General features: G+C 51.5%; 1 protein-coding gene across 1 annotated transcript in view; it reads left to right on the top strand.

Annotated features, from left to right (window-relative positions):
* Positions 1-591: 591 nt before the first annotated feature.
* LOC149349881 (uncharacterized) overlaps positions 592-11,610 on the top strand; it is a 64,649-nt gene continuing 53,630 nt past the window's right edge. The window contains exon 1 of the mRNA XM_089578863.1: positions 592-1,138. Coding sequence (XP_089434989.1) covers positions 635-1,138 — 504 coding nt within the window. The 5' untranslated portion in view covers positions 592-634. The remainder of the gene's footprint in view (positions 1,139-11,610) is intronic.

Genomic DNA, 11,610 nt, shown 5'->3' with positions numbered 1-11,610 from the left:
TTTTCGGCCTGACTTGAGAGGGGGGGGGGGGGGGGGGTATGTGGAGTGCTATTTTTCTTGCATTTGAGAATCCGGTAAAAACGGGGCTACTCAAAAAGAAAAATTCCAGATTGAGATCTTTTTTTTCAGAAAAAAGCAATTGTCTATTAGCGCCCGCTTTTCTTTTTTAACCACATACGAATATCTTCTTTGTAAAGATATTTCTCAAGGATGCATCCGATTGATTGATTGATTGATTGATTGATTGATTGATTGATTGATTGATTGATTGATTGATTGATTGATTGATTGATTGATTGATTGATTGATTGATTGATTGATTGATTGATTGATTATATACACTCTGGCTTGTCTATAAAGCTAATCAACGTCGACCTGAAGCTGAGGTGAATAAGAAGCACTGCCTTTTCTTTTTTTTTCTTCGGCCTGCGGGGGAAACAGGGAGTTGTTCTAGCGCCAACAGTCCCCCTGCGGTCCCAGCCGCCCGCGGTGGAGGACTGCCGGGGCGCGGCTACCACTTTCGGCGGCCGGCGGCGGGCGGGCCGAACCCGTTTTCTGGCTCAGTGTGTCAGTAGGCGAGGGAGCGGCGGCTGCCTGACCCTCGTCGTCGGCCAGTGGCGGCTCGGCGGCCACCATGAGCAGCGGCAGGCGCATCCGTCCCGAGCGGCCCGCCGGCGCCCAGCGGCGAAACGTGCAGAAGCTCACCTGGCGGGACTCGCACTGGCTGCAGGGCTTCACCGGCGACGTGGACGAGCCGCGCGGCGGTGGCCCCTCGGCCAGCCTGAGCGACATGAGCGGCGGCGCGGCCCTGCGCCGCGTGCTGCTCCTCTGCGAGCGGCAGCAGCACCGCGAGGCTGCCGCGCTGCTCTCGCGCCTCGCGCCGGCCGCCTTCCGCGCGCTGCTGGCCGAGCTGCCGGTCGAGCTGCTGCTGGACCAGCTGCCCGGCTCGCTGCCGCCGCTCGAGGCCCTGTACGCGCGGGCCGCCTTCCTCGAGGAGTCGGCGCTGCAGGCGCTCAAGCCCGACGCCCTGCTGCTGCAGCTGGTGCGCCTCTTCGCGCTGCAGCACGACGCCGACCGCGAGGGCGCCCCGTGGCTCGGCCCGCCCCCCATGGTCGCCTCGTGCAAGAAGCTGCTCAAGGTGCGTCCCGCTCACGGCCCAGGGGGGCTCAGCGCCACGGGCTCTCTGGCGCTGGGCCCCCCGCGACGTCGGCGGCTGCAGATGTGTGTACCGGCGCCCGGACGGTGTCCGTGCAGTATCTGTCTCGGAAACTATAAGCTCCAGTTCGCGCCTGGAGGTTAAGGGCCGATCTCAGTGGTTGCTGTCGCGAACGTCTTTACTGGCACAGAAAATTTCACCTCTAAAAGCATCTGATGCGTCAGAACGGTTTGCGAATGGCTGGCGCCCGTCTCTTCGGCAATTACATCCATCCATGCACCGTTCTAACGCGCCAATAACAGCTTCGAGAATTCGACCCCTGGTTGCTAGCGTGAACTGGAGCTTATGCCAACAAGGCCATGGGATGGACAAAGTGTCGGCAAACTACTGCCCATGACAGGCAGCCGCTAATGGTCGTGATGCAGTAGATGGCATATGCGTTAGTAGCCTTCACCTGGCGCGCTTATATATGGCGCGTATTAGTACCGTATGATTTGAATGTGTTCTGAGTAGCCCATATGATGCATATCTGCTTCGTTACTGCCGTGTTCTTTATTGATAAATATTTCTGCCACCGCATCAGACTTGCTCTACAAACGTCGCCGTACCCGACAGTAAACAGTGTAGCTGACCTGGACAAGTTCGTTGTTCTTCACTGCCGCAGGGTCATTTGACCGGAGTGCGAGTCAGTCTGCAAATATGGTCCAGTTTACCGCGGATGCCCTACTATTATACTCCTAAACTAAGCCGTCTTTCGCTGATCCTAGTTCTGACTTCGAGGTTCGCCGGAGTCTTCGATGTCAGGTCTTCACAAAAAAGAAATGTGAATTCTCGGCCGAGTTAGCCGTTCACTCTCCAATTCGCGTGCACACTGACACTGCGGCTTATACTAAGCAATGGACCACGCTGTACGCTACCCGTGGTCAACGTACGGCAATGTCGCAGGCGCGCTCGTACGCAGGCTCGCATCGTTACTTTTCCGCGCGTCGCGCCGCTTCGGCGGTCCTTGCGACGCCGCAGTTCAATGCATTGGCAGTCAGCTGCGCTTATCGTGTCTCGCCTGCCATTGAAAAAAAAAGAAAAACGTCAACCCCCTCCGGTTGTGCTGCATGTTCATTCCTGGCCCGAACGTTTCATTGCTCCCTGCGTGCACTGTGTTCAGTGGTTCCGTATTGATAAGGGTGCTCTTCCACCACTTGGAAATTTCTGCCTCAAAAAAAATATATTTATTCGAGGCGCATAAAACTGTCCGGTAGCTGTGCTTTTCAATGCAGTTGCAGTGAGGATTCGAAAAAATTTTGTATCTGAAATCCCAGAGGAAGACAGCAGCTGAAGGGCCACATATGTCTCAGAACATTCTGCTGTGTGAGGTGAAAGCTTCTTGTGGACTGCTCACGCATACTGCCTATGCCATTGTTCTTGCTTACCATGACATCATCGCCATCTTCGGGCAGCTTTATATCTTATCCTCTACAAGGCGCACTTTGCGCTGTTTCTTAAATGTGGGAGACTCGGCCAGTATTCATGATTGTCTCCTTGCAACCAGCGCATCAACATTTGCTCTTTACTCCTTATCGCACGTCGCCGACATCTGGCAATATTTTGCCGCAAAAATGTTTTCAGTTTTCGAAGAGTTTGTTTATTTCACGACCCACTTCGCAGCATACAAGACGGAAATTTCTAGCTGCCCATCGTTATGTTAGTAAATTTTGAAACTTCAGTCTAGTTCATAACCGCCCTCCGTGTCGCAGTGAAACGCTTTTCGTTAGAATTAAAAATAAAATTACTATCACTGGAACTTTTCCAATGTCTGAAAGCTTCAGCGGAATTAATCGCAATATTAAACGTATAATGCTTCCTTCAGTCTTTCTCTTTTGTATCTCGGTTTCGCAGGCACTTCACGCGTTTAAGGATTTGTATGAAGTTTCGTGCACTCATATATGACCCATTATGTGTTTCGCAGTGTTCTAGACAGCGGTAAAACCGAAGCAAGCCATAAAACGATAACTAAGCACTATACAGTTTCGATGCTGCTAACGCGAAAATCATTTCTTTATTGCACGGACGCTAGCGCTATTCCTAATCTGAAGGAAAAAAAAAAACGTATCCTAAAATGACGTCTCCGTATAGTGAAAGCGTGACGCAAGAATGTAAGCAAATGAAAGCATGCAGGCAATAATAAACGCAAGAATATAAGCATAGAATTACTATTTATTGAATTCGTATTCGTTAATTTCTCCTCGTTTCAGCACAGTCTACATGCATTCCCATTAAACTTAATACAAGCCGCCGCAAAAAAAAAAAAAAAAAATAGTGGTGGACGCTCCACGCACATAACGGTAACGGCATACGATGGTTAGCGAACAGGAAATGGTCATTCTGTTGCTGAGATAGAGTTGATAGAGCGCTGCACCTTCTTCGCCGTGCTCCCCAAAGTGGGTATTTGCACGCAGCTGCAACGCTGCCTCAACGTGCCCACTGACGAGCGACGCACGCCGCGAACGAATCCTGAAGCTGACGCGCTTCCCCCCCGCAGACTTTCGTATCACGGCTTCCAGTAACAAATGTCCGCCGGGCTACCCCCGGCGCATCAGCGCTATGGGCGTTAAAGCGCGTAGAGACAGAGAGAGAGAGAAGGGGGAGGGAAGACGCCCGCCGTGGCCGTGGTGCCGCGGCTCCACGCTTCACCGGAGCCGCTTTCACCGAACGCGCGGTACGTCACACGCAGCGAGCAACGCACGCGCTCGGGTTAAGCGGCTTTTGCGGATGCGCTCCGGTGGTGACCGGAGGTTATTTCTGGCATCCCGCGGCGCGCTAACGTCGAAGTCGTCATGTGACACCACCAGCGGACGCGCTTTCGGACGGGCCGCCTGTAACCTATCAGCTTAGAGCTCGCGTTCCGTTTGTCAAGGCAGGCGACACTAGCTGTAGGTGCTGTCCGTGCTTCTATTGTGTAAAAGCAGCGGATTGTTTTGGGCCGTTTTGTTTCCATGGGAATGATGGCGAGGCATATTTATGTGTGGCATACCGAGTACACGAACTACTTTATGCAGTAGAAGGACAATCCGGAAAGAACCATCCTCTATAGTTACCCTGCAGATCTCTCTCGTGGCCAGATATTTTCGAGGCTACGGGGTCATCCCCTGCGAACTAATGCCATGAGCGGTGGCAAACCATATGGAATGATGAAGGGAACCTCACTGAAGGGATTTGCTTTCATTATCATTCAAGAAATGGGTTCTGCGGGGAAGTCTGTCACCGAAATCGAAGGAAGAAACGTTGCATGAGACTGGCGTTACCTTCAAGTAGAACAGGGTTGATTTTTTTTTTCACTCTGAAAGTCGCGTAAGGCGCAAAGAATTAGCGAGTCACTTTCATGCGACATTAAATCTCCACCGCTGCCCATCCATGTGCCGCTCATTATCGACTGAGCAACCCCAAATTCGTACGGGCATGCGCTGTCTAATCCATGTGCTGAGGGATAACGCACAATCGGCCGCTGACACCTCATCAACAAAGCGTTTGCAATCAAGATGGATGCTAACTTGGCAGCTACCGGTTAGGCGTTTAGGGCTATAAAGAAATAAATTACATGCGCTCAGTTTTCAACCGACAGCGTTAAGGAGCCTCGTGTAGCAGAAAATCCGACGCCGACGTCGCCACCGTCGATGTCATTGACCGTGAGCTAAAGACCCACGAAAAATACCCAGAGAAGCAACCTAGGAGGCAGGTGGGCCACCTGGGTCGTCATCACAACCTGCCCTCCTGGTTGTGAGCAAACTGCCCCACTGTGACAGGAGGCAGTTAAATTATTGATTTATCGCTAGAAGTTGCTCGGGAAGAGCAACCTGCGTCGCACAGGAACTCCCGTTAGGAACACCTCTCACCACAGGGCAGTGGCACATCGCTAAACCCCTGCGCCACTGCGCCAGGAGAGGTATGAGGACGCCCAAGGATCTGTGAATGTAAAGTAGAGAATGACCAATTCCGCATAGATGGGCACTAACCCATTAACGCTACTGCGCCGCGTCATACCCTTAAGGTGGAATTTAAGTGTCTCCTCCGTTTTTTTTTTTTTTCATAGATGCGAACAGAGTAGAAAAGATCATCTCGATGCAAACCTCCTCGACGACATCGTCAGTGAATTTTGCAGAGCTTTTAAGGAAGACTGCAATACGCCCGCAATACTTGGGCTGTCTTGATCGCAACTTTTTTTTTTTCTGCGTGCGTGAGAATTATAGCGCTGTCAGTGCGTATCACTGTAGTCCCTAATTAATTGTGGCGTCCAGAACCCAGGAATCGAGGAGCTCCTCATTGCGGGACTCGCGGTTAAGTGGAACGCAAACGGCTCGCCGTGAGCGCTAGCCGGAATCGTGCGGCACAGATACCCTCTTCCCTCCTCTAATTCTTCGTGCTCACACAGAAGACGAGGCCACGTTGCGCGGGAATCGAACCCGCGGCTGCAGAACGCTCGCGGCGCTGACGCGTGCCACTGGTGCGTTCTTTCATCGTCTAGCGGTCGTTAGTGCTCGTGAATACACGGCCGCGTTTGTTTGGCGGCGCTCTGCTCCGGTCGACTCCCGCTTGCGCGGTGCGTTCTCGCGTGCATTAGCGTGCACCGTGACTTCCGGTTGGCCCTGCGGCGGTCGACACAACGACGAGGCAGTGGGGCTTCAACAGAGACTCCCGCGTGGCGACCTCTGGTGGCCGGGGTCGGGGTGCGCTCCTTCCCTTGGGCACCCGTTGGTGCACCGTTACCACCTGCGACTGTTTGCCATGCGTCGCTTGTCGCCGGTCAGGCCGAGGGTAGCGGGTGGAATTCCTGCGCGCCGACCACCCCTGACCCCGCAGGACTGCTGGCTGCGGAGATGTACGCATGCAGCACGTGACGACAGTACAGCGGGTAGTGCCGTCTGATTTGTGGCCTTGTCCACGCTGCAAGTCGGCGGTTTTGTTGTCGTGGTCCTTTTATTCTTCTCTGATCCTTTTCTGTTTTTCTAATCTTCCTCCAAGCCGAAAGACAGATAGGGCAAAAACAAGGACGAAAAAGACGTCCTGTGAAGAGAAGATTGTCCTGCAACGGATCGGCGGAGAAAAAACGAATTTCTTTTTCCCGTAGCGAAGCACGCTATAAATCTCTTTCCGAGCTGTTAATACAGCTTCACCGCAATGCGAAAGGAGGAAAAATGCGTGCAGTTGACGTGTTTCTGGATCCAGCGGACTCAACATGATTCCCACGATGACACCACATGTACAGGTCAAAAGCGTTAGCACGCTTAATCGGCATTCCGTCCTTGTCTGACTAATTGACAGAGACGCCATTATTCGCGTAAAGCACATCGCGGCTGTCCCGACTTACAAGGTAGGAAATTGTTTGATTTCCATCACCTTGAGAAAGTGTGTCGTGCCTTTCCAGTCAGTATACCGCCTTTCGAAGATGCTGCCTCTTCTGATGCATAAACGATGGAGTCTACAAGTGGTGAAGTAAATGGGACGAGGTTCTGAACCTGAGTGCTGAGGCGTAACTTTGCAGAAACTTAAAGGGGCCCAGAAACGCAATCTTAGTTAACTGTTTTGCCTGTTGATTGCATACAGTGAGTTATAATGGTGCTATTAGCGTCGGTAATACCGCGTATATTCCGTTTTTTAATATTTTAATGTCCTCCCAAAAACAACTTCATGGCTCTGATGGTGTCGCCACACAGTGGCGGGTTTTTAGCAGCGGTTATGACATCACCTGGCGCGAGCTTGATGATCGGACAAACAGTAAATATACTGCAAATTGTGTGAATAAATAGACACATATTGCACCTGTCTGCGTTTTATATTAGACCAACAAAAACAACTTGTTTGTCTTAGATAAAAGCCCTGCAAAGCAAGTAAAATAAAAATACACCACCAGGGGCGCTCTGGCATGGAAACGACTAGGGTGCCTCGATGCCAGCGTGAAACGACGATGCCAGTCTCAGCAAAAACGAGTTACAGGGAGCAGGAAACCATGGAGTACAAACTACCGCGACGTGCTCTGGCTGGCTGTTTTGATTGGTTGCGCCAGGTGCCGTCATTGGGAGAGCGAAATAGGAGTGGGAAGCCCCGCCAAAATCGAGTTGAGGGCAGCGTTTTGTTTGCTTGTATTTTGAAATTTCTCCACTGAATAACTCCCGTTCCTGTGCATCGATTCCTGTAATTCTTTTTAAGTCAGCATCTGTGTGACATAAATAACCCACCTGAAGTATAGCCGGTATCCCCCCAAGCAATGTTTCGCAGCCCCTATAATGCTGACCTGTGCTTGCGCTAAACTAAAAGCTACAGATGCAAACTGGCTTGCAAAGCTTCCCGTTATTTGACCACGAAGCGCGTCACTGCAGTTGAGTCACGGCTGGGAAGTTTATTTACCTTGGGTTGCATTTGCCACACATACATATGCTGCTTAACTAACATAACCACAGACAGCAAGAAGCTGCCACGATTTTTGCACGCGGGATACCACTCGATCGTTCCGACGTGCTGCTTACATCGCGCTCTATGAACAGTATGTACACATTGCAAGTTGAAACGGTATGATCACAAAAGGCAGACAGGTTTTCCCACCCGCATATCAGAGGATAGTGTGAGGACACCGGCCACAAGAGTCGTAAACTACGCGGTTAAAAATAAAATTGTGAGCTTTACAGCAGTGGAGAAACAGCTGGTGACTTCTGGAGGAGGAATATGGATACATTCCTTTAGTGAAGCGGCTTTTTGGAGTCTATATAGTGCTCAAACCTTCTTTCTTCCTACTAAAGTTTCTCTCGGAGTTGTGCGCTTAACTTAGTTTTGATATCATTAACGCAAGTCGCTTCCTTTCCGCAGTACTGTGGCGATAGCACTGACGACAGATGACCGCGAGCCCAATAGCGATCGCCGCATTCATCTGTCGATGGAGAGCCCTGCCGCAAAACATGTGCGTGTATAAGAGAGGCCGCGAAATCGCAACATCACACTTCCATGCCGCGTTGCGCAAACAAACAAACGCGCCCTCATTTGAGACCAGGTGATTGCAACATCTGCAGAAGTAAGAAAGATGCGCTTCCCTGTCCCATTTTCGCGGGGTGGCCGCAAATATGGTCCCGAAGCGATTCCACGAGGGAAACATCAGAGCTCCTTCATCAACTATCGGGCACATCAAGCAGAACCAGTGTCAAATGCCAAGGCGCGCCCGTAGCAGACGATGCGGAGACCCGCCGGTGCAGTCTTATGCAGCTGGGCTTTTCCTTCGTCGCCCGTGTTCGCCGCATTCAGAAGTGGCTTAAGCCAAGGGCGAGGTAATGCTCCCTGCTAAGAGTGGCTTTAGCGCGTGCAGCCGTTTAGAGCCGGTTATATACATACGCTGGTCACTCAGCAGCGGCGGCCCTTATAATTGGAGCAGCATCTGGCGCGGTGACTGATCGCCGCTGCGCGGCGGCTCTCGCCGCAGCGGCGGCCGTTCGTGCATTTCTCTGCCGGGGATTAATCGCCGCGCTCAGATCGACCCCATTCGAGCGCGCGCTGACACCGGCGCGCTGTGCGAGGCAGTGCGCGCATCATGTGCTTCGGGGCACGCGGCGAGCGGTGCGTCGTATGAGCATTCGTCTCTGCGACGGTGTCTATGTATAATACTGGCGCGCCATAGCTCGCACTTGCGGCTCGTGTCCGATGCAGGAAAGTGCGCGGACGCAGCAGCGCCAGATATCGATACCGAGCTGTTGCCGCGGCGGGAAAGAGGCTGAAACAAAGCTCCCCCCGAAGCAGCCGCGCCCGCAGTCTCGCGCGCTTCCTCGATTCCGGTGCGGGGCGCCGCGGCGGATTTCCTCGTTCCCCTTTGTTTCGCGCCCAGAAGCGTGTCCAAATTTAGTCGCGAGCATTCCGGCGCGCGCATATGGCGCGCTACCGCGCGCAGGTGCGTGCGCGTGATGCTGCACCGTTACGGCAGCTGCCACCGCTGTGGCGTCGGGCCCCTCCCCCACCACGAGTGGTGTCTGGCCCCAAGTCGTCGTCCGTAATTAAGATCCGATTTGAATGCGAGAAGGGCGCGGCCGCGATCATACACGGTTCTGCAGAGGCGCCGAACGGGGCCGATTGCCTCGCGGCCTACTGCGCCGATAGTTCGCGGTTCAGTTCATAGATCGGTAGTGCAAGCACGAAATAGCCGAAGCCTATATATATACATATGCGACGACTACAGTGTTTTCCTCTGTGTATATCACTGTAGCACTTTGCATCGCTCCATACGCATGCTGAATGAACTCCCTGCTTGCAGTGCAGCCTCCGCAACCCTGACGTGTGTTTGGGAATTCTCTCATCCATTGTCAGCACGGGCAACTCATAGCTGGTTATAATGTGAAGCATGCGCGCAGTGGGGAGAAATATGCTGATCTAAAAAGAAAACGAAAAAAATACGGGCACATTTTATACAACTTATTGTGTGCAGTATAGTTGTGTGCAATTTGTACGCAGCATACCTTTACTGTTAATATTGAACAAACGCAACTAGATAGAGACGGCTCCAGACTTGGTTCAAGTAAGCTGCCTGTAGCCACAACCGGCACCTCGGGTCAGCTCTCATTAAGACAGCATATACCTTTCCGCTGAGGAGAACAACTGCTACTGCTACGGCGTCACATTCAGCTGCCTAGGAATATCACTCGTGCAGTGTTGTTATCATCTACATTTAACCTTGGTGGCTCGCATGTTGCGGGATATGCTGCTGTGGACTATGGTGCCTGTAACGCATAAGCTATGCGTGGTTTTTGCGCGTAGCTCTTATTCTTCTCTCTGTGCATCAAAGTTTCTCCGATGTACGAGTGCCGTCAGAAATAAACGTAACGCAGTTATGTCACACGTCCACTGGCACGAGCCATACTGCGGCAACTTGTGTGCGTTTCACGGTCACATTTTTTTGCGCCAGCGTACTGTGGCATCGAATTTTAAATACTTCTGACGCCATTTTATTTCATGGTACGCGGAACATTGATGATTGTGCATACATATACAAAGTATAGGGTGACAAAATTCCAACATTTGTCCTTTTCTTGCGGGGGGGGGGGGGGGGGGGGGGGATTAGAGTGGAGGGGATTTATACGCTTTCGTCGCTTAGCACTTCGTTTTCCAGTCCTATCATAGATTGGTTTTTCTTGCGGGCCTGCCGTTGCTAGATGGGTGCCAGCGGATTAAAAGTCCCCAGACGGGGCTTTTGATGTGCTTCTTTCTGTGTACTAGGGAACCTAATGAATTATTATTTCCGAGAGAAAAATAAAAGTAGAGAGGAAAGCAAATGAAAACACAGGGACTTGTTCGTCTTTCAGTCTTCCGAGTTGAACAAGTTCGACGCAAGCAGACCTGCCCATTGAAAGCGGTGTTCCGCAGTCACGCGTCCTCACTTCCGTCAGTGAGTAAAAGTGACCCTCTGAGATAAGGACGACCGTAATGAGACAACCCACACACGGAGATTACAAACGCTCAAACAAACGACGGGGATAAGCGCAGCACGTGGAGCGCGTACTCCGCAATGATTCAAGCTGACATTCATGCCTTCGCACCAAAGCTGAAGAGGGGAGCTCGCGTCGCTCTCAGGAATGCGTGCCCATCGTGTGGCCGGTGGGGCAGGCGTTATCGCTGAGCCGCGTGAGAGCGATCACCTCCCGTCAGTAGATAACTGATTGCCCCGAAACGATGTCCACGATTGCGGCGGCGAAAAATAAAACAAAATTCCCGCACGCGAGAATGCCGCGTGCTTGTCAGTTGTAATCTGGCTGTACGTGGCAAGTGGAAATCCCAGCGACACGTCATCGGAACGCCACTGAATTCCTTCTAATGGTAGAGAGGCTCCTTACAAAGGGGCACTTTCGACTGACTATAGTTGGCCTCTATCGATAGATTCCCGCGCTTTAATGAAAGAGGGGCTAAATTTCAGTGAACATCGAGCTTCCGTAAATTAGGAGAGGTCAAAAATTGAAATGCAGGTATCGCACCACTCGGCTATTTCACAAGAAAACTGCAATAACGTAAATACAATATATTTTTTTTTTGTTGCAAATCTCTGAGGCTGCGCCACATCACCACTCCCTTCCAAACGGTGATCACGGAGTTCTTTTCGTTTTTGACGTCACGAGTTTGAAACTATTGGCGAAAAAAAAAAGTTCCATTTCTTAATCCAATTATTCCAGCAGCAAATAGTTCTTTTCCTGAACAAACATCAGCAGTCAGAAAGAAGTCCATGCAATCGATTTTTACTGAGAACAAAAACTGCCTCCACTGTCTCTTGTACAGCACCTTTGTGGCACGGTATAATATATAGACAGGAACTATATGCGTTTCAGTACGGTCGGTTTTAGCCGGTCATTATATAGCTGCAGCCAGTCTCTTATAAACCGGTTACGCGCTAAATACCAGCCATACAGGCGCCAGGCGTAAAGAGATGCCACTGAGTGAAAGTT

Source organism: Amblyomma mixtum, chromosome 3, assembly GCF_055824585.1.
Source record: "Amblyomma mixtum isolate Tamu chromosome 3, ASM5582458v1, whole genome shotgun sequence".
Lineage (NCBI taxonomy): Eukaryota > Metazoa > Arthropoda > Arachnida > Ixodida > Ixodidae > Amblyomma > Amblyomma mixtum.
The sequence above is the reverse complement of the archived record's forward strand: the minus strand, read 5'-3'. Positions and strand labels throughout refer to the sequence as shown.